Below are 23,640 nucleotides of genomic sequence, written 5' to 3' on the forward strand. Positions count from 1 at the left end.
TTCTGGGAAAGAAGGCGGAGCGGGACCTCAAGGGGTTCGAAGGGTGGTCCTGCAATGCTGTCAGGACCAGGTTGAGGTCCCACGTTTCTAGTGGTCTTCTGTAGGGGGGAACTGTTGTGAACTCCGTTTTCGGGCTCCCTCTTGTGGTCACAGATGGTATTGTGTGACTTTGGTTTTTTGGCTCCCCCTGGTGGTTTGGTTTATTATCCTGCGGGTCTGGCTGGATCAGCTGCCTCGTTATTCACCAGGGAGGCTCCTATTTAGCTCTGCTTCACTTCCACTTGTTGCCGGCTGTCAATGTATTCAGTGCTATTCTGATTACTCCTGATTATCTCGTTTTCTGCCTCTTCAGGATAAGCTAAGTTCTGTTTGAATATTTTTTGCTCATCTGCCTGCAATATGATTTCTGTGTAGGATGAGTCTAGTCCAGCTTGCTAATATGTGATTTCTTTTTGCTGGTAAGCTCTGGGGTACGGAGTTGCTTCCCCCGCACCGTTAGTTGGTGCGGGGGCTCGAGCAATCTCTGCGTGGATATTTTGAATAGGGTTTTTTATTGACCGCACAGTTCCCTTCCTATTTTCTGCTATCTAGTATTAGCGGGCCTCATTTGCTAAATCTGATTTCATCTCTGCGTTTGTGCTTTCCCCTTAACTCACCGTTAATATTTGTGGGGGGCTATTCTATATCTTCGGGGTCATTCCACTGAGGCAAGAGAGGACTTTCTTTCCCTCCAGGAATAGTCAGTTTCTCAGGCCGTGAAGAGACGTCTAGGATTTTTAGGTAACGTTCCACGGCTGCCTATAGTTGTTTGCGGATAGGATCAGGTTGCGGTCAATCTAGTTACCACTTCCCCAGAGCTAGTAGTCTGTTCAGTTACTTAGCTAGTCCGACCTGCGATCCTTGCCACTAGGATCATAACAGGGAACCAATCGGGAAACCCCCTGAAGGAAAGTCCTTACTTGCGGCTTGGTAGCAATGCGCCTTTGAAAAAGCACTGAGAGGGCTGACACCTGGCTCTTAAGCGAGCCCAATGACAGCCTGGCCTCCAGACCCGATTGGAGAAAACCAAGTACTTTGGGTAGGGAATAAGGTCGTGGGATCTGGCCACGAGATTCGCACCAGGTAAAGAAAGCTTTCCAGGTACGGTAATAAATCTTGGCAGAGGCTGGCTTCTGTGCCCTGATCATGGTTCCAATGACGTCCGTCGAGAGCCCTGCCTGGGTTAGAACCCAGGTCTCAAGGGCCACGCCGTCAAATTGAGAGCCCCTGAGTTCTGGTGGTAGAACGGGCATTGTGATAGAAGATCGTGGCGGTCGGGGTGAAGCCAGGGGGCTTCTGCTGTGAGTGGTACGATGTCGGCGTACCATGTGCGTCTGGGCCAGTCTGGTGCAATTAGGATGGTTGGAACTCCCTCTTGTTTGATCTTCCTCACCACTCTGGATATCAGGGGGAGAGGTGGAAAAATATACAGAAGCTGGAACTGGGTCCAGTCCTGAACCAGAGCGTCTGCTCCGAGCGACCACGGATCGTGTGTTCTGGCCATGAAGTTGGAGACCTTGGCATTGAAGTGGGATGCCAATAGGTCCACATCTGGGGTTCCCCAGCGATGGCAGATCTGACGAAAAATTTCGGGATGGAGAGACCACTCTCCCGAATCTATTCCTTGTCGTCTGAGGAAGTCTGCTTCCCAGTTGTCCACACCCGGAATGTGGACCGCCGAGAGAACCGAGCCTGTGTCCTCCACCCAGTGGAGGATGTGTGACACTTCTCGCATAGCCTGGGTACTGCGGGTCCCCCCTTGGTGATTCACGTATGCCACAGTCGTGGCATTGTCCGATTGTATTCTGATGTGAGAGGCTGCCAGTAAGTGATGGAAGGCCCTCAATGCCAGGAGGATGGCACACATTTCCAGGATGTTGATGGGCATGGTTGCTTCCACTGGGGACCACTTGCCTTGTGGTGTAGGTGCACTGCACCCCAACCCGTCAGGCTCGCATCGGTGGTCAGAACCTTCCACTGACCTGTGAGGAAGGATTTACTCTTTGCTAGCGCGGTTGGCTTGAGCCACCAGTGCAGGAACCTCTTGGTTGACGACGTTAGCCAGAACTCCCTGTCGAGAGAGAAAGGGATAACTGTCCCAGGACTTGAGAATGGCTAGTTGGAGAAGCCTGAGGTGAAACTGGGCAAAATGGGACCGCTTCTATTGCTGCCCCCATCCTGCCGAGGACTCATGGCAAACCGGAGAGATCGAGGGGGTTTGCGGAGGAGGATGCAAACTCCTAGGCGGAGAGCCAGTGCCTTGTCCCTGGGAAAGAGCACTAGAGCCCTGGAGGTGTTGTATAGCATTCCCAGGAAGGTCAAACACTGACTCAGGGTTGGTGATGACCTTTGTAGGTTGACTAACCAGCCCATGCGACTCAATGTCGATTGTGATTGAGACGCTGAGCTCGCAGTCCTTGAAGGTAGGAGCCTTGATGAGTAGATCGTCCAGGTATAGAACGACTACTATGCCTCTGGAGTGCAGGACGTCCATGGTGGCTGCCATGATCTTGGTAAACACTCTGGGAGCTGTGGCGAGACTGAACGGAAGAGCCACGAACTGGTAGTGGTCCTGGTCGATTGCGAACCTGAGAAAACTCTGACGAGCAGGTGCAATCGGTATATGCAGGTATGCGTCTTGTATATCTATGAAGGCGAGATATTCTCCCTTCTCCATGGACGCAATGATGGACCGAAGGGACTCCAGCGGAAGTGACGAACCCGTACATATTTGTTGAGTTGTTTTAGGTCCAGTATGGGCCGTACGCTGCCTCCTTTCTTGGGGACTACGAATAGATTGGAGTAGAACCCTCGGAAGTGCCCGGCCGTGGGAACCGGTTCTATGACTCCTGCTTGAAGAAGCGAGGGAACCACTTGGTGGAAGGCACGAGCCTTGGCTGGCGTGTTTGGGGGAACAGAGAGGAAGACTCGGTTCGGTGGGTTGGAAGTTGAACTCTATCTTGTATCCGGAAGACACTAGTTCCCTGACCCACCTGTCTTCTGTAGTAGGCATCCAGACTTGCTGAAAGAGCAAAGTTGGCCGCCTACGAGTGGGATGTCTTCCGGGATCCGTGAGTCATAAGGAGGAAAAAATCTGAGGTTTATCTCCTTTGGGCTTTGACTGGCCTGCTTTTAACTGCCAGGTCTTGTCCGACCTTTGCGTCGACCATGAGTTGTCCCTGTGTGGGGAACGGATACGATTTTGTGCTGGACGCGAGACGGACCAGCCCGAGGAATTTCGAAAGGATCGGAATCGGTTTTGTTACACTTCTTGTAAGTGCGTATAGGTTTCAGTTGAGGGAGAGAGGTTTTTTCCCCCCCCCGGTGGCGTTGGATATCATTGTGTCCAACTTTTCACCGAAAAGTCACCCACTGAGATACGGGAGGTGCGTGAGGGACTTCTTTGAGTCTGCGTCTGCTTTTCATTCCGCAGCCAGAGGATACGCCGAATCGTGATGGCGTTTGATGCTATCCCCGCTACGCCCCTTGCTGAATCCAGAGCTGCATGAAGCATGTAATCTGCTACAACTGCTATTTGAACCACTTGGTCCGACAGCTCAGGAGCAGGTGCTTGGGGGCCAGCTTGTAAATTTTGGGCCCAAGCCAGTATGGCCTTGGCAGCCCAAACTGAAGCGAACGCGGGAGCCAGGGAGGCCCCTGCCGCCTCGAAAATTGAACGAGCCATGCGATCTAACTGCCAGTCTGCTTCTGCTGCGTCCCTGAGGGTTGAGCTATCTGGCAGTGAAAAAGGAGGGTCTGTGCTGCTAGTCTAGAGACTGGGGGGCCACTTCGGGTGGATCTGTCCATTCCTTGGTGTCCTTCTGTGGGAAAAGGTACCTTGCCTCCAGATATTTGCGATTAGCGAATTTTTTCTCAGGCTGCGAGAGCTGCTCTATAAGGATCGCTTTAAACTCTGGGTGGTTGGAGAAAAACCTTAGGCGGCTTCAGAGGTCCTTCAAAGGAAATCCTCTGGTGGCAGATTAGAAATGTCCAGCACCTGATGGATGGAAGAGATTCTGTCCTCAACTAGTGCTGTATTGCTAGGGGGGATTGGGATCAGGGACCCCTCTGTTTCCCTGTCTGAGTCGGAGTCACAGATGCCTTCCGAATCCTGTGTATCACTGAGGTGTCCCCTGCTGGGTGAGCTGGGGAGGAGGCCTTATCTGGTCGGGGACTGCGGAGATCTGCATTGTCTGCCCCTGGAAGGGGACGGTCTAGATGACTTGGAACTACTGTGTCTCTCCCTAGAAGGGGATGACCGTGTGCTATGGGATGACGCAGATGGACTTGACCTATGGGTCCGCTTGCGTCCTGGCCTAGACGTGGATGTGCCAGGTCGTTCTGTTCCTGAGTCAAGCTCTCCCTTTGCTGGGTAACGGTCATAGCCGAGGCATGACTCTGCAGAGCCTGAAGCAATGTGGAGGTTTGGTTACCTATAGGCTGCGTCATAGATTGCGACCTCTGAGTGACTCATTCCGGCGTGGCATTAGACACTGAGGCATTGGCAGGGGCTTCTTGGGGCTCTGACGCAGTAGTCTGGATGCAGTCCTGGCAGCGCGTTACGTGCTGCCACTGGGGAGAGCGGTATTGCAGGCTGTACAGAATGCATAATAGCAGTTCTGCCTGGTTCTCTTGGACCTTGAGCCCGGCATAGTGCACAGAGTGCAGAAGGGCTGACTGCAGAGGACCTTACAGGAGTAGAGAAACCTATAGGGGAGCCTTATAGGTAATATGGATTCACAGCCGAGTAAAACAACCCAGCTGTGATCTTACCCCACCAGTATGCCCCTAGGTCCAGCGCCGAAGATCCACAGTCTTGTGCCCCCCGGAGACTGGCTGGCCTGGTCCTGCTGACCGGGAGATGCAGGGTTAATCCTTGCTGCAGTAGAAATGGCAGCCGAGGAGAAGAGGCAGGGGGAGAAGGGGGCGGAGAGCTGAGAAAAAGGCGGCAAAGCTGTGTAAAAAGGCGCCCTTTCTGTCTCGATCCACCCCCTCGAAGACACTGTAGAGTGTCATATTTGTCATCCGGGGGGCGTCAGATGCCTGATGCCCAGAAACGCTCCAGGCCGGCGCGGAAGTCCGGGGAGAGGTCGGATCGGAACCGGACCCCTCCGGATTTAACCCTCCGTCAGGGGCAACTGATCTGACAGGCGCAGCTCACTTAGTTTCATTTCTCTATTTTCAGTGGTTTGTCTGGGAAACACCCTTCTCCCAGTACCTTCCTAACTTTAACCCTTTCCCGACCTTTGACACCACGTAGGCGTCATGAAAGTCGGTGCCAATCCGACCTGTGACGCCTATGTGGCGTCATGGAATGATCGCGTCCCTGCAGATCGGGTGAAAGGGTTAACTCCAATTTCACCCGATCTGCAGGGACAGGGGGAGTGGTACTTCAGCCCAGGGGGGTGGCTACGATCGCTCTGATTGGCTGTGTCACTTTCAACAGCCAATCAGAGCGATTTGTAATATTTCACCTATGAAAATGGTGAAATATTACAATCCAGCCATGGCCGATGCAGCAATATCATCGGCCATGGCTGGCAAACCTAATCTGCCCCCCCCCCCCCCCACCGATCGCCTCCCCAGTCTTCCTTTCTGCCCCGTACTGTGGTCCGCTCCCCTCCGTCCTCCTGTCCGCTCCCCCTGTGCTTCGATCCCCCCCCGTGCTCCGATCCCCCCCGTGCTCCGATCCCCCCGTGCTCCGATCTCCCCCGTGCTCCGATCTCCCCCGTGCTCCGATCTCCCCCGTGCTCCGATCTCCCCCCCACTCATACTTACCGAGCCTCGCGGTGTCCGTCCGTCTTCTTCATGGGCGCCGCCATCTTCCAAAATGGCGGGCGCATGCGCAATGCGCCCGCCGAATCTGCCGGCCGGCAGATTCGTTCCAGGTACATTTTGATCACTGTGATAAAACCTATCACAGTGATCAAAATAAAAAAAATAGTAAATGAACCCCCCCTTTATCACCCCCATAGGTATAATATATATATATATTTTTTTTTCTTCCCCCACTAGGGTTAGGGCTAGGGTTAGGGTAAGGATTAGGGTTAGGATTAGGGTTAGAATTAGGGTTAGAACTAGAGTTCGGGTTAGATTAGACTATGTGCACACATTGTGCGGATTTGGCTGTGGATCCGCAGCGGATTGGCCGCTGCGGATTCATAGCAGTTTTCAATCAGGTTTACAGTACCATGTAAACCTACTGAAAACCAAATCCGCTGTGCCCATGGTGCGGAAAATACTGCGCGGAAATGCTGTGTTGTATTTTCCGCAGCATGTCAATTCTTAGTGCGGATTCCGTTTTACACCTGCTCCTCAATAGGAATCCGCAAATGAAATCCACACAAAAAACACTGGAAATCCGCAGTAAATGCGCAGGTAAAACGCAGTGCCTTTTACCTGTGGATTTTTCAAAAATGGTGCAGAAAAATCTCACACGAATCCGCAATGTGGGCACATAGCCTTAGGGTTAGGGTTGGAATTAGGGCTAGGGTTGGAAATAGGGTTAAGATTAGGCTTGTGGTTAGGGTTAGGGGTGTGTTGGGGTTAGGGTTGTGGTTAGGGTTGGGATTAGGGTTAGGGTTGGGATTAGGGGTGTGTTGGGTTAGGGTTGTGGTTAGGGGTGTGTTGGGGTTAGGGTTATATCTAGAGTTGGGATTAGGGTTTGGGGTGTGTGTTGGAGTTAGAATTGAGGGGTTTCCACTGTTTAGGCACATCAGGGGTCTCCAAACGCAACATGGCGCCACCATTGATTCCAGCCAATCTTGCGTTCAAAAAGTCAAATGGTGCTCCCTGCCTTCCGAGCCCCGCCGTGCGCCCAAACAGTGGTTTACCCCCACACATGGGGTACCAGCATACTCAGGACAAACTGGGCAACAATTATTGGGGTCCAATTTCTCCTGTTACTCTTGCGAAAATAAAAAATTGCTTGCTAAAACATAATTTTTGAGGAATGAAAAATTATTTTTTATTTTCACGGCTCTGCGTTGTAAACTTCTGTGAAGAACTTGGGGGTTCTAAGTGCTCACTACACATCTAGATAAGTTCCTTGGGGGGTCTAGTTTCCAAAATGGGGTCACTTGTGGGGGGGTTCTACTGTTTAGGTACATCAGGGGCTCTGCAAACGTAACATGATGCCCGCAGACCATTCCATCAAAGTCTGCATTCCAAAATGTCACTACTTCCCTTCCAAGCCCCGGCATGTGCCCAAACAGTGGTTTACCCCCACATATGGGGTATCAGCGTACTCAGGAGAAACTGGACAACAACTTTTGGGGTCCAATTTCTCCTGTTACCCTTGGGAAAATAAAAAATTGTGGGCTAAAAAATCATTTTTGAGAAAAGAAAAATTATTTTTTATTTTCATGGCTCTACGTTATAAACTTCTGTGAAGCACTTGGGGGTTCAAAGTGCTCACCACACATCTAGATTAGTTCCTTGGGAGGTCTAGTTTCCAAAATGGGGTCACTTGTGGGGGAGCTCCAATGTTTAGGCACACAGGGGCTCTCCAAACGCGACATGGTGTCCGCTAATGATTGGAGCTAATTTTCCATTCAAAAAGCCAAATGGCGTGCCTTCTCTTCCGAGCCCTGCCGTGCGCCCAAACAGTGGTTTACCCCCACATATGGAGTATCAGCGTACTCAGGACAAACTTGACAACAATATTTGGGGTCCAATTTCTCCTGTTACCCTTGGGGAAAAAAAAAATTCCGGGCTAAAAATCATTTTTGAGGAAAGAAAAATTATTTTTTATTTTCACGGCTCTGCATTATAAACTTCTGTGAAGCACCTGGGGGTTTAAAGTGCTCACTATGCATCTAGATAAGTTCCTTGGGGGGTCTAGTTTCCAAAATGGGGTCATTGTAGGGGAGCTCCAATGTTTAGGCACACAGGGGCTCTCCAAACGCGACATGGTGTCCGCTAACGATTGGAGCGAATTTTCCATTCAAAAAGTCAAATGGCGCGCCTTCCCTTCCGAGCCTTGCCATGCACCTAAACAGTGGTTTACCCCCACATATGAGGTATCTGTGTACTCAGGAGAAATTGCCAACAAATTTTAGGATCCATTTTATCCTGTTGCCCATGTGAAAATGAAAAAATTGAGGCTAAAAGAAATTTTGTGTGAAAAAAAGTACTTTTTCATTTTTACAGATCAATTTGTGAAGCACCTGAGGGTTTAAAGTGCTCACTATGCTTCTATATAAGTTCCTTGGGGGGTCTAGTTTCCAAAATGGGGTCACTTGTGGGGGAGCTCCAATGTTTAGGCACACGGGGGCTCTCCAAACGCGACATGGTGTCCGCTAAAGATTGGAGCCAATTTTTCATTCAAAAAGTCAAATGGCGCTCCTTCCCTTCCGAGCCCTGCTGCGCGCCCAAACAGTGGTTTTCCCCCTACATATTAGGTATCAGCGTACTCAGGACAAATTGGACAACGTTCGTGGTCCAGTTTCTCCTTTTACTCTTGGGAAAATAAAAAAAATTGTTGCTAAAAGATCATTTTTGTGACTAAAAAGTTAAATGTTCATTTTTTACTTCCATGTTGCTTCTGCTGCTGTGAAACACCTGAAGGTTTACTAAACTTCTTGAATGTGGTTTTGAGCACCTTGAGGGGTGCAGTTTTTAGAATGGTGTCACTTTTGGGTATTTTCAGCCATATAGAACCCTCAAACTGACTTCAAATGTGAGGTGGTCCCTAAAAAAAATGGTTTTGTAAATTTTGTTGTAAAAATGAGAAATCACTGGTCAAATTTTAACCCTTATAACTTCCTAGCAAAAAAAAATTTTGTTTCCAAAATTGTGCTGATGTAAAGTAGACATGTGGGAAATGTTATTTATTAACTATTTTGTGTCACATAACTCTCTGGTTTAACAAAATAAAAATTTAAAATGTGAAAATTGCGAAATTTTCAAAATTTTCGCCAAATTTTCGTTTTTTTTCACAAATAAACTCAGAAATTATTGACCTAAATTTACTACTAACATGAAGCCCAATATGTCACGAAAAAACAATCTCAGAACCGCTAGGATCCGTTGAAGCGTTATTACCTCATAAAGGGACACTGGTCAGAATTGCAAAAAACGGCCAGGTCATTAAGGTCAAAATAGGCTGGGTCATGAAGAGCTTAAGGCTATGTTCACACGTTCAGGATTTCCATCCTTTTTTTTTCCTGACTGAATCTGCAGGTCTCTGCAGAAAACGCAGGTGCGTTTTTTGGTGCGTTTTTCATATTTCATATTTCATATTTCAGTGCCACGTGCCACGTATTTCAGTGCCACGTGCCACGTATTTAAGTGCCACGTGCCACATATTTCAGTGCCACGTGCCACGTATTTCAGTGCCACGTGCCACGTATTTAAGTGCCACGTATCTCAGTGCCACGTGCCACGTATTTAAGTGCCACGTGCCACATATTTAAGTGCCACGTGCCACGTATTTCAGTGCCACGTATTTCAGTGCCACGTGCCACGTATTTAAGTGCCACGTGCCACATATTTCAGTGCCACGTGCCACGTATTTCAGTGCCACGTGCCACGTATTTAAGTGCCACGTGCCACGTATCACGTATTTCAGTGCCACGTATTTAAGTGCCACGTGCCACGTATTTAAGTGACACGTATCATGTATTTAAGTGACACGTATCACGTATAAGTGACACGTGTCACGTATTTAAGTGACACGTATCACGTATAAGTGACACGTGTCACGTATTTAAGTGCCACGTATTTAAGTGCCACGTATCCCACGAAGATTTTCCATGGAGAACAGACACATCCAGAGATATGTCTGCTCTCCACGGATGCAGCAACACACTGACAGGAGCCATAGTTCCTGTCGGTGTGTCACTGCGCATGCGCGAGCGAGTTTACCGGCGGTCATTGACCCCGGCACTCTCGCTTAACGGCAGTGCTGCGTGGGAAAGTTCAACGCAGCTGTACTGCTGTTAACCGAGACGCCGGAGTCATTGAACTCCGGAACAGTACGCGACACACTGCTAGGAGCTTCGCTCCTGGCAGTGTATCGCCGGAGAGCAGCCGATCGGCGTGGGACACTCGTTTTATGGATTCTGCGGACAGGGAGTATGGATTTGGTTTATTATTTTGCGATTTTTTCCTGGAGGATCGAGGGCTTCGCCTACAAGTGTGCTGTTGGTGAGTATATACTGTGTTATGTGTTGTATGTACTGTACTGTGTGTCATGTATGTGTATTGTGTGTAGGTGTTTGGTGTAACTTTACCATTGTGCTAAGTCGCCGGACACAGGGACAACTCTCCCATCCTAATACCGGATGGGAGTAGTAGTCCCATACGGCGACTTAGCACAATGGTGGCACTAGCGTCGCATGGGGACACGCACACACACACGCATACACACACACATACACATACACACACACACACAGACACACACACACACATACACACACACACAGACACACATACCAAATCAATCAAACGGCCGACACGATCCCCATGCGCCGGTATGCCTCCATGTCTCTCCGCCCACGCACTTCCGGCCCCGCACTTCCGCCGGCTTCCCCGCACTTCCGGCTGCAGCGGTTCTGCACAACAAACCGCAGTAAAACCCGCAGATATATTTTTGATCTGCGGGTTTTACTGCGATTTTGACCTCACAATGGAGGTCTATGGGTGCAGAACCGCTGCGGTTCAGGAAGAAGAATTGACATGCTCCTTCTTTTTTCCGGGAGCTATTCAGCACGGCTTTTTTTAAAAATTTCCGGACCATGTGCACAGTGTGTCCTGTTTTCCATAGGGTACAGTGTACTGTACCCTGCATGGAAAACAGCTGCGGAACCGCAGCGGCAAAACCGCCGCGGTTCCGCGGTAAAAAACGCACTGTGTGAACATGGCCTAAAGGCTGTGTGAAACCTGAGAAGCCTCTTGTTCTGCAGAGCTGTCATGATCTCTGCAGGCAGAGATCATAGCAAGCCTATAAAGGGACAAGCTCTCGGAAGATGGAACTATACTGACCATGAACTAAGCCTGCCGCGCAACTAGAAATAGCCAGGTAGCATTTCCTATTTATCGCTAGATGCCCAGCTCTGGCCTAAGACCTAAATAGCTAGCAGAGGGAAATATAAGACCTGGCTCACCTCTAGAGAAATATTCCAAAGAAGACAGTAGCCCCCCACATATAATGACGGTGAGTTCAGATGAAACAACAAACGCAGCAGGAAAATAGTCTTAGCAAATTTGAGGTCCGCTTACTAGATAGCAGAAGACAGATAGTATACTTTCATGGTCAGCAGAAAAACACTAACAAAACACCATCCAGAGATTACCTTAAACTCTGGCATTAACTCATAACGCCAGAGTAGCAATCCCTGATCAACGAGAGCTTTCCAGACACAGTAACAAAACTTCAGCTGTGAACTGGAACAAATAGGCAAAACGAAACATGGACAAAAGTCCAACTTATCTAGTAGTTGTCTAGAAGCAGGAACAAGCACTGAGAGGCATCAGATAACATTGTTGACCGGCAAGAAACCACCAGAGAAATGAGCTTAAATAGCGACACCCACTACTGATGGAACCAGGTGAAACAGGAAAGAGGATGACAAGTCCAATTCCACAAGCGGCCACCGGGGGAGCCCAGAATCCAAATTCACAACAGTACCCCCCCCTCAAGGAGGGGGCACCGAACCCTCACCAGATCCACCAGGGCGACCAGGATGAGCCCTATGGAAGGCACGAACAAGATCAGAAGCATGAACATCAGATGCATTGACCCAAGAATTATCCTCCTGGCCGTAACCCTTCCAGTTGACCAGATACTGGAGTCTCCGTCTGGAAACACGAGAGTCCAAAATTTTCTCCACAACGTACTCCAACTCACCCTCAACCAACACCGGAGCAGGAGGCTCAACTGAAGGTACAACAGGTACCTCATACCTGCGCAATAACGACCGATGAAAAACGTTATGAATGGAAAAGGACGCAGGGAGGTCCAAACGGAAAGAAACAGGATTAAGAATCTCCAATATTCTATAAGGGCCGATGAACCGAGGTTTAAACTTAGGAGAAGAGACCCTCATAGGGACAAAACGAGAAGACAACCACACCAAATCTCCAACACAAAGCCGAGAACCAACACGACGATGACGGTTGGCAAAACGCTGAGTCTTCTCCTGGGACAACTTCAAATTGTCCATAACCTGCCCCCAGATGTGATGCAATCTCTCCACCACCGCATCCACTCCAGGACAATCCGAGGATTCCACCTGACCGGAGGAAAATCGAGGGTGAAACCCCGAATTACAGAAAAACGGGGACACCAAGGTGGAAGAGCTGGCCCGATTATTGAGGGCGAACTCTGCCAATGGCAAAAAAGCAACCCAATCATCCTGGTCAGCAGAGACAAAACACCTCAGATATGTCTCCAGGGTCTGATTAGTCCGCTCGGTCTGGCCATTAGTCTGAGGGTGAAAAGCAGATGAAAAAGACAAATCTATGCCCATCCTAGCACAGAATGCCCGCCAAAATCTAGACACAAATTGGGTACCTCTGTCAGAAACAATATTCTCAGGAATACCGTGCAATCGGACAACATTCTGAAAAAACAGAGGAACCAATTCAGAAGAAGAAGGCAACTTGGGCAGAGGAACCAAATGGACCATCTTAGAGAAACGGTCACAGACCACCCAGATGACAGACATCTTCTGGGAAACAGGCAGATCTGAAATAAAATCCATCGAGATGTGTGTCCAAGGCCTCTTAGGAATAGGCAAGGGCAACAGCAGTCCGCTAGCCCGAGAACTACAAGACTTGGCCCGAGCACAAACGTCACATGACTGCACAAAGACTCGCACATCTCGTGACAGGGAAGGCCACCAGAAGGATCTTGCCACCAAATCCCTGGTACCAAAAATTCCGGGATGACCTGCCAATGCAGAAGAATGTACCTCAGAGATGACTCTGCTGGTCCAATCATCCGGAACAAACAGTCTATCAGGCGGACAACGATCCGGTCTATCCGCCTGAAACTCTTGCAAGGACCGCCGCAGATCAGGAGAAACGGCCGACAAAATTACTCCCTCCCTAAGGATACCTGTGGGTTCAGAATTACCAGGAGAGTCCGGGTCAAAACTCCTAGAAAGGGCATCTGCCTTAACATTCTTAGAACCCGGTAGGTATGACACCACAAAATTAAAGCGAGAAAAAAATAAAGACCAGCGCGCCTGTCTAGGATTCAGGCGTCTGGCAGTCTCAAGATAAATCAAATTTTTGTGGTCAGTCAATACCACCACCTGATGCCTAGCCCCCTCGAGCCAATGGCGCCACTCCTCAAACGCCCACTTCATGGCCAAAAGCTCCCGATTCCCAACATCATAATTCCGCTCTGCGGGCGAAAATTTGCGAGAAAAGAAGGCACAAGGCCTAATGACGGAGCAGTCGGAACCTTTCTGCGACAACACTGCCCCAGCTCCGATCTCCGAAGCGTCAACCTCAACCTGAAAAGGCAGATTCACATCAGGCTGACGCAACACAGGGGCAGAGGCAAAACGGCGCTTAAGCTCCTGAAAGGCCTCTACAGCATGAGGGGACCAATTAGCAACATCAGCGCCTTGTCTGGTCAAATCAGTCAGTGGTTTAACGACATCCGAAAAACCAGCAATAAATCGGCGGTAAAAGTTGGCAAAGCCCAAAAATCTCTGAAGACCCTTAAGAGAGGAGGGCTGAGTCCAGTCACAAATAGCTTGCACCTTGACGGGATCCATCTCAATGGAAGAGGGAGAAAAAATATACCCCAAAAAGGAAATTTTCTGGACCCCAAAAACGCACTTAGACCCCTTCACACATAAAGAATTAGACCGCAGAACCTGAAAAACTCTCCTGACCTGCTGGACATGAGAGTCCCAGTCATCAGAAAAAATCAGAATATCATCCAGATATATTATCATAAATTTATCCAGAAAATCGCGGAAAATATCATGCATAAAAGACTGGAAAACTGAAGGGGCATTAGAAAGACCAAAAGGCATGACCAAATACTCAAAGTGGCCCTCGGGCGTATTAAATGCGGTCTTCCACTCATCCCCCTGCCTGATCCGCACCAAATTATACGCCCCACGAAGATCAATTTTAGAGAACCACTTAGCACCCTCTATACGAGCAAACAAATCAGTAAGCAATGGCAATGGGTATTGATACTTAACAGTGATCTTATTCAGAAGCCGATAATCAATACATGGTCTCAAAGAGCCGTCTTTTTTTGAGACAAAGAAAAACCCAGCTCCCAAGGGAGAAGAAGATGGACGAATATGTCCCTTTTCCAAAGACTCCTTTATATATTCCCGCATAGCAGCATGTTCCGGCACAGACAGATTAAACAAACGACCCTTTGGATATTTACAACCCGGTATCAAATCTATGGCACAATCGCACTCACGGTGCGGAGGTAACGACCCAAGCTTGGGTTCGTCAAAGACGTCTTGATAATCAGAGAGGAACTCAGGGACTTCAGAGGGAATGGACGACGAAATAGAAACCAAAGGTAAGTCCCCATGAATACCCTTACATCCCCAGCTCAACACAGACATTGCTCTCCAGTCCAAGACTGGGTTGTGAGACTGCAACCATGGCAATCCCAGTACCAAATCGTCATGTAAATTATACAGCACCAGGAAACGAATAATCTCCTGGTGATCCGGATTGATACGCATGGTTACTTGTGTCCAGTATTGTGGTTTATTATTAGCCAATGGGGTGGAGTCAATCCCCTTCAGAGGAATAAGAGTCTCCAAAGGCTCTAAATCAAAACCACAACGATTGGCAAAGGACCAATCCATAAGACTCAGAGCGGCGCCAGAGTCAACATAGGCGTCCGTGGCAATGGATGACAAAGAGCAAATCAGGGTTACAGACAAAATAAACTTAGACTGAATGGTGCCAATGGAAACAGACTTATCAAGCTTCTTTGTACGCCTAGAGCATGCTGATATAACATGAGTAGAATCCCCACAATAGAAACACAATCCATTCTTCCGTCTAAAATTCTGTCGCTCGCTCCTGGACAGAATTCTATCACACTGCATACTTTCTGGCGTCTTTTCCATAGACACCGCCAGATGGTGCACCGGTTTGCGCTCCCGCAGACGCCTATCAATCTGAATAGCCATTGTCATGGACTCATTCAGACCTGCAGGCACAGGGAACCCCACCATAACATCCTTAACGGCATCAGAGAGACCTTCTCTGAAAGTTGCCGCCAAGGCGCACTCATTCCACTGAGTAAGCACAGACCATTTACGGAATTTTTGGCAGAAAACTTCAGCTTCGTCTTGCCCCTGAGATAGTGCCATCAAAGTTTTTTCTGCCTGAAGTTCCAAATGAGGTTCCTCATAAAGCAAGCCCAAGGCCAGAAAAAACGCATCCACATCGCGTAACGCAGGATCCCCTGCTGGCAATGAGAAGGCCCAATCTTGAGGGTCACCCCTGAGCAAGGAAATCACAATCCTAACCTGCTGAGCAGGGTCTCCAGCTGAACGAGACTTCAGGGACAAATAAAGCTTACAATTATTTCGGAAATTCTGGAAGCTAGCTCTATTCCCTGTGAAGAACTCCGGCAAAGGAATTCTCGGCTCAGATACCGGAGCATGTACCACAAAATCTTGTAAATTTTGTACTTTCGTGATGAGATTATTCAAACCCGCAGTTACACTCTGGAGATCCATTATTGTCAGGTGCACACAGAGCCATACAGAGATTAGGAGGAGAGAGAGAAAAAAGACTGCAGCAAGGCAGACTGGAGGGAAAAAAAAAAAAAAAAAAAAAAATTCCAGCAGACTTCTTATAACTCTCCTTTCTCAACCTGGGTCTTTAACACTTTATGGCCGGTCAAACTGTCATGATCTCTGCAGGCAACTGTCATGATCTCTGCAGGCAGAGATCATAGCAAGCCTATAAAGGGACAAGCTCTCGGAAGATGGAACTATACTGACCATGAACTAAGCCTGCCGCGCAACTAGAAATAGCCAGGTAGCATTTCCTATTTATCGCTAGATGCCCAGCTCTGGCCTAAGACCTAAATAGCTAGCAGAGGGAAATATAAGACCTGGCTCACCTCTAGAGAAATATTCCAAAGAAGACAGTAGCCCCCCACATATAATGACGGTGAGTTCAGATGAAACAACAAACGCAGCAGGAAAATAGTCTTAGCAAATTTGAGGTCCGCTTACTAGATAGCAGAAGACAGATAGTATACTTTCATGGTCAGCAGAAAAACACTAACAAAACACCATCCAGAGATTACCTTAAACTCTGGCATTAACTCATAACGCCAGAGTAGCAATCCCTGATCAACGAGAGCTTTCCAGACACAGTAACAAAACTTCAGCTGTGAACTGGAACAAATAGGCAAAACGAAACATGGACAAAAGTCCAACTTATCTAGTAGTTGTCTAGAAGCAGGAACAAGCACTGAGAGGCATCAGATAACATTGTTGACCGGCAAGAAACCACCAGAGAAATGAGCTTAAATAGCGACACCCACTACTGATGGAACCAGGTGAAACAGGAAAGAGGATGACAAGTCCAATTCCACAAGCGGCCACCGGGGGAGCCCAGAATCCAAATTCACAACACAGAGCTGCAGGAGATCAGATATCAGTGTTTTGGCTTCTCCGGCTCATTGCCCCTGAATGCGTCACACATTTGACGATTAGAATTTGCTGTTTTTATTCATCCCAATTGTTTTTTTAGCTTGTTTTATGAATAGCTAGTGCTTCTCAGGCACAATGCGACCTAACACATATTCTCTCTCTTGCTTCAGCTTTTCTTCTGAAATGGCGAGGAGAATATTTGACTTGTCCAATGCCCTTCATGTTGAGCAAGTGCAAAATATATTGATTGATGATGAGACAGACCCCTTACAGCTAGAAGATTTAGGGGAAGAAAGTGACATTGATTCAGAAGATGATGTGGAAGAATGTCCAGATGTGTCTGATACAGATCAAGATGGAGAGAGTGAGGAGGATGCTCAAGGCATAGAAACATATTACTTTTCTGGTTATTAAACATTTTTTTTTTCCACCTGATTATGTGTATTCTCATTTATTACATTACTATTAAGGTAACTGATCACTTTTAGAGCATTGACATTTTTAAAAAAGGAAAATATAGCCAATTTTCTAGCCTGTGCCGGACAGGCGCAATGCCCCTAAACTCGTTATGAAACATATTGCCCCTGACGGAGGGTTAAAGGCAGGATAGTGGTGGGACTGTAATCGGAAGGGGGGCCCGGTGAGGGGTCCCCCTGAGGCAGTATAGAGCTGGTGCTGCCGCAGAGACAGGGGCGCAGGGAGCCCTGTGTCTATCTGTGCCATGCCTGCCTGCACTCCCCCCGGCCCCGACAGGAGCCCGCAGCTGGGCTGGGGTCCCTGGATGCAGGCGCAGTATGCTGGCCCATTGCTGGGAGCTGTAGAATGCTGCCTGTACAGGCCCTACCTGAGGCGTCTAAACCTAATACCACCAGAGGGGGATTAGGGAGCGTGCTGTTGTCACCTTCAGGGGCCTTTATCCTCGCCTCGACCTCAACCCAGAAACCAAAAGGAATTGGGGAAGGAGGGGGGTCTCGACTTCGAACCAGCACCCGAGGGACTGGGGAAGGAGCAACATGGGGAATAGCCATCTCTACTTCAACTGGGCACCCCATAATAGGGGGCCGAGGAAGGAGCCATGCCGGGAGTCTCACAGGAGACCCACTTTTCTTCATCTGTAATCCGTCGTAAAAAAAAAAAAGGAGTAAAAAACCTTAGGTGTGCCTCCTATGTGACACTAAGCAAAAACTGGAGAAGGCTGACGCCGTCCAGGGGTGTATACTGCACAGGAGGAGCCACAGTTAATCTTTTTCAGATTATGCATAGTGTCGCCTCCTAGTGGACAGCAGCATAACACCCATGGTCCTGTGTCCCCCAAAGAGGCGACAGAGTAAAAGTTTTTATCATTCCATTCCTGCTATTATAATATAGCAAATCAGCAAAAACCTGTCCAGAACACCTACATTTTAATTGTAACTATAATATAGTACAGTAATATACAGATTATAAAGTCAAAATTTGTTAAAAGGTCCTATTAAAACTTGTCCCACAATAAGAATTTATCCAGAGGCCTAAGATAGACTTAGGCTATGTGCACACGTTCAGGATTTTTCGCGTTTTTTTGGCCGTATTCCGTGGGAAAAATGCTAAAAAAAACGCTTACATAAGCATCCCATCAGTTTTAATGCATTCTGCAATTTTTGTGCACATTTGCGGAAACAAAAACGCATCGCAGTAAAAAAACGCAGCATGTTCATTAATTTTGCGGATTTTTTGCGTTTTGCCGCTATATTATTGCATTGGGGAAGCTCCGGAAAAAAAATGAGACTAAAACGCAATAAAACCCGCGAACAGATTTCTTGCAGAAAAAGTCTGGTTTTGTTCAGGAAAATTCTGCAGAGATTCCTGAACGTGTGCACATAGCCTTAAAAGGGAATGTATCATCAAAAAACAACCTATTCTTTAGCTAATGTTTTTGTTTTACATGTTTTTAAAAGAAAAATAATGTTATGGTCTGTGTACATGTTACAATTTTGTCGTGTTTTTGGGGGCTTTTTTTCCCCCGGTGATTAAATCAGAAAACCTCAAGGATTTCCTAGTACTAGCAAAGTGAGTGAAATTCCTGAAGCGTCATGCACATGTTGCTTATTTTTTCCTTTCAGATGTAAATCTGCAGAATGTCAATTCTTTCAGTATTTTTGCTGTAGCTTTCACCCAAACTAATGAATAGGGAAAATATGCAACAAATGCGTGTAAAAAAACATGCACCTATTTTACGCAGCATCTTTTCAGCCAAGAAATGCAGAAATGGTATAGAAATTTCTGCTGCAAATACTTAATGTGAGAACATACCCTTAATATTTGTTTCCCCACATCACAATCTTTATTTAAAAATAAAAAACCTAGTAGTTTTACAATTTTCACACTTGCAACTGGGGCTTTTTAAGACTCATACTTCCTGTCCTTTCAGGAAGAGTTTTCAGCAGTCTCCTTATCATCAGAGGCAGGATTACAATGACCAGTAGCTCTGTAATACCCAACTGGTGACACCAGATCTGCCAGTCATAAAACACGATATCACACCTAACCCCACTCCCTTCACAATGACTTTTCCACACTCATTAGATGCTTCAATACTAAAGACATGATCTGCGTCTGTTCACTGCATGTGTGACATGAGTTGTAACAATTAGGAGTCTAAAAATTCTCTAGAGACCAGTGTGAAAATTGCAAGATTTCTACTTTGTTATTTTGAATACACCTTGTCCGTGACTGGTGGACACACATAAATTGGACAATTTGTGCGCCAAGTACTTTTTCTTCTTTATAAGTATAGCCTATATGGCAGTATTGCAGTTTAAGGTTCATATATTCAATATTTTCATACACCTGCAATCTTTGGTAGGCTTAATTAAGATAAGGTTCTGATATCCGCCAATAGGACCATCACCAATAAAGAGAACAGGGGTCCCGTGTACCCCATGTAAATAAAGCAGGCCTCAATGACATCCATATCCGCAATGAGGGCATATAGGCAGGATTTGTCTTTATGAGAGCAGCCCTTTTTATAAGAACCAGGTGTGTATATTTGGCTCCTTAAATATAGTTCTGAAAATTTTTAACCGTAAAGTAAAATGATCACGTACCAAAAATGCGGCAGCTCCAAATGGTGAGAAATCAATGGCTGTGACGTGCGACGGCCTGAGCTTGCTGTGCATAGATCTGTATTGCATCGGGGGCTCAATCAACCCGTATCGCGTTCCGTGCGTCACTAAACCCTATGGACAAGTACATTTAGGTGACTGGTAAGAGAGAAAAACAGGCTTGCAGTTTACAAGTGAATTTGGTAAAATCCTGTAGAATGACTACATTACAATAAAAGCAACAGTCTTTTTAAAAAAACATAAAACCGCTTTTCAAAAAGAAACCCAACGCTGCTCTCTGTAAGGGAAACATGTTAAGAACTAGTTTAAGACTGGGCCATACTAATTTCTTGTTTGGTGATTTAAAAATCTTGGCATCTTTTTATTTAATATGTGGGACCTAATTTTTATGTATTTTATTGCTGATTTCCTCTGTGACTGTGGCTGGAATATTGGCCCAGGTTACAGGGGACGTTCAGCCTCCTAACTGCACTGCTGAGCTGATCTGGGTCTACTAACACCCTCCCAGCACCGGACAATCCAATGATTGCTAGGACGGGAGGAGAAAACACTATTACTCCTTCCTGATCTGTATTCCCAGGGCTTGGTCACCTCTATGCAGCGTCTTTCCGTCTCTGACAGCCGGCTACCTGCTGCATGATCTATGTGAGACGTTAGCAAGGTGACCAGTCACATTAATGCAAAATATGATTGTGTTCAATTTTACAGAGTGAGAGCTGCTCATCGTAGTTGTTCTCTGCTTTTAGAAAGTGGCGATCCTTATTGGGAAACCATAAAGAGCCATAAAGTAAGCCGATTTCCAACTCGATACAAGCATTAAGGTAATTAATAAAAAAAAATCATCATAGTATGGCAAAGTTATAAGAGCAAAACCTCCATCACACTTCTTTCTTCTCCAAGACAAACTCTAAATGATATAAGGCTATGAATGCCACCAAGGTAAAGACAAAATCTAATCAACGTGCAAAAAAAACACTGGTGATGCACAATTAGTAATGTTTAATTGGAGACATCATATTCTATAAAACAGTTTGTGGTGCAAACAAACGTCCCGTAACTTACAATATCAGTTCCAATAACAAAATGATTGAAGTCTTTAGGAAGAAACTTAATATTCAGAGCCTGGGGGCTTCCCAACATTAGAACATCTTTGTGAAAAAACCTAAAAAGCAAAGTTATAAGCATGAAAACTGGAATACTGACACATAACTTTACTGTATTTTTGAAAAAAAATTATACATACAAAAATGGAAGAGGATTTGGGGAATTACACAATGGCCATTGAGGAACCAGCATTTCGACAGGGCCATACTGTCAACAAAATTCAAGTATGCACAGTTCAATATGGCTTTGTTACATGCAAAATCAGGGATGGCGGAAAGAAGCCCCCATTTAGTAAGAGCAGCATTTCAATCAAGAGCGCAGGAGTACAATGTGCCAAATTTATAAATCCATCCTCTCCACATCCCAAAAAATACTGTAAAATAGATCTGGACAATGATCTGCGGGCCACATCTGGTCCTGTAGCAGTCTGTGTCCGTTCCACAGATGTTAACAGCCAAAGGGCCAGAAATCAAATGTAACTAAGCAGCAGTGCGGTGCTGGCAGCCAACCAGACTACTTGGATGCAGTGTGCAACCCGACCCGCACAGACCCGACCCGCGCAGACCCGACCCGCGCAGACCCGACCCGCGCAGACCCGACCCGCGCAGACCCGACCCGCACAGACCAGACCCGCGCAGACCAGACCCGCGCAGACCAGACCCGCGCAGACCAGACCCGCGCAGAGCCGACCCGACTTGCGCAGACCCGACCCGCGCAGACCCGACCCACGCAGACTCGACCCGCGCAGACCCGACCCGCGCAGACCCGACCCGCGCAGACCCGACCCGCGCAGACCCGACCCGCGCAGAGCCGACCTGACCTGCGCATAGCCGACCTGACCTGTGCAGACCCGACCCGACCTGCGCAGACCCGACCCACGCAGACCCAATCATTAGATGTAGGTCAATGACAAAAATGGAGCTTGACTCCTCAGAGGTGCACTGCTGCTAATCTGCAAGTTGGACTATGGTATGTGAATATAGGATGGGGGTCAGGGTAGGGGGCTTGGTGTGGGAATGGCATTTGAAGGGGAATTACTTCTGTAAAGTATGCATGCTGGGATAATACATCAGGGGCACGGGAGGAAACGCCATCTGTGGGAATTAATATTGAACACAATTCAGTTCCACATCAGTCTCAGTTTCTCACGTGGCCCCTTGAGAATACTATCAAAAAAAGAGAACGAGGTCTCCAGAAGCCGATAAGGAGGTACTAATATCCCCAATATTAGAAAGGACTAAGTATGGTGTACTTACTTGTCACTAAGGTGTATAGATGAGCTGTGGATCAGCTTCACTTTCCCTCCTGGGATTAATCCTAGACATCGAGGTACGTGTTATTGGATCACAGAGATTATAAAAAAAAGAAATTAACTGAATTAATATTGAAAACTTACCCAGGTCACTTTGGGAGCCAGCAAGGTCAGCTTTTCTTAGTTCTACCACTACCTGCAATTACATTTATTAATTACATACTGGAATTTGTGAAAATGTCATTATAACTAATGGGTTTACAAATTAGGTCCATTCCCCTCTACATTGCATAGAGTCATTTTGGACACACGTTTTCAGAAGCCTATTACCTTATGGACTTATACTGCAGAGGTCAGGAAAATATACATTAGAAAAAGTCCATAACTGGCTATTACCTCTGGGTAATAGAAAAAGACTGAGCAGGTGTGACCACCGACACTGGACACATATGACGAACATTCAGATAAGTAATGAAAAAGAACACCAGGGGGCGCCATAACAGGTAAATAACATCATTTTTTATAAAGTTTTGAGGGGTTTTTTCTTGATAAGTTGTAATTCTTAATGTCAGCCTCCTGGTGGCAGCAGCATACACCCACGGTTTCCTGTGTCCCCCAATAAAGATGAGTCAGAGAAATAGTTATATTTTGTATGGTAATAATTCCTTATTTAATCATGGGATGGATATCTTCTATAAAAAGGAAAATATATTTGGGTCTAATTGTATTTACTGTAATATATATTTACTAGATGGTGGCCCGATTCTAACGCATTGGGTATTCTAGAATATGTATGCGTAGTGTATAGCACAGCCAGCGCAGTACATTGCGCAGCCCACGTTGTACATTGCGCAGCCCACGCAGTACATTGCGCAGCCCACGCAGTACATTGCGCAGCCCACGCAGTACATTGCGCAGCCCACGTAGTACATTGCGCAGCCCACGCAGTACATTGCGCAGCCCACGCAGTACATTGCGCAGCCCACGCAGTACATTGTGCAGCCCACGCAGTACATTGCGCAGCCCACGTAGTACATTGCGCAGCCCACGCAGTACATTGCGCAGCCAACGCAGTACATTGCGCAGCCAATGCAGTACATTGCGCAGCCCACGTTGTACATTGCGCAGCCAACATAGTACATTGCGCAGCCCACGTTGTACATTGCGCAGCCAGCGTAGTACATTGCGCAGCCCACGTTGTACATTGCGCAGCCCACGTTGTACATTGCGCAGCCCACGTTGTATAATGCGCAGCCCACGTAGTATATTGCGCAGCCCACATAGTATATTGCGCAGCCCACATAGTATATTGTGCAGCCCACGTTGTATATTGCGCAGCCCACGTAGTATATTGTGCAGCCCACATAGTATATGTTGAGCAGCCCACGTAGTATATGTTGCGCAGCCCACGTAGTATGTTGCGCAGTCCACGTTGTATAGTCACGTAGTATATTGCCCAGCCACGTAGTATATAGCACAGCCCACGTAGTATATTGCACAGCCCACGTAGTATATTGCACAGCCC

At 47.2% G+C, this 23,640-nt stretch overlaps 1 protein-coding gene across 3 annotated transcripts in view; it reads right to left on the reverse strand.

Annotated features, from left to right (window-relative positions):
• Window positions 1-23,640, reverse strand: part of DYNC2I1 (dynein 2 intermediate chain 1) — a 120,410-nt gene that overhangs the window by 5,451 nt on the left and 91,319 nt on the right. For 2 of the 3 annotated variants that reach the window (XM_077268562.1, XM_077268565.1), the window contains exons 18-21: window positions 22,260-22,307; window positions 22,120-22,180; window positions 20,822-20,921; window positions 19,742-19,873 (exon numbers count right to left, since the gene is read on the reverse strand). In XM_077268562.1, coding sequence (XP_077124677.1) covers window positions 19,742-19,873; window positions 20,822-20,921; window positions 22,120-22,180; window positions 22,260-22,307 — 341 coding nt within the window. Of the gene's footprint in view, window positions 1-19,741; window positions 19,874-20,821; window positions 20,922-22,119; window positions 22,181-22,259; window positions 22,312-23,640 lie in introns of all 3 variants that reach the window. The other variant, XM_077268563.1, reaches the window with a different exon arrangement.

Source organism: Ranitomeya variabilis, chromosome 6 (genome assembly GCF_051348905.1).
Source record: "Ranitomeya variabilis isolate aRanVar5 chromosome 6, aRanVar5.hap1, whole genome shotgun sequence".
In the NCBI taxonomy this organism is placed as follows: Eukaryota; Metazoa; Chordata; class Amphibia; order Anura; family Dendrobatidae; genus Ranitomeya; species Ranitomeya variabilis.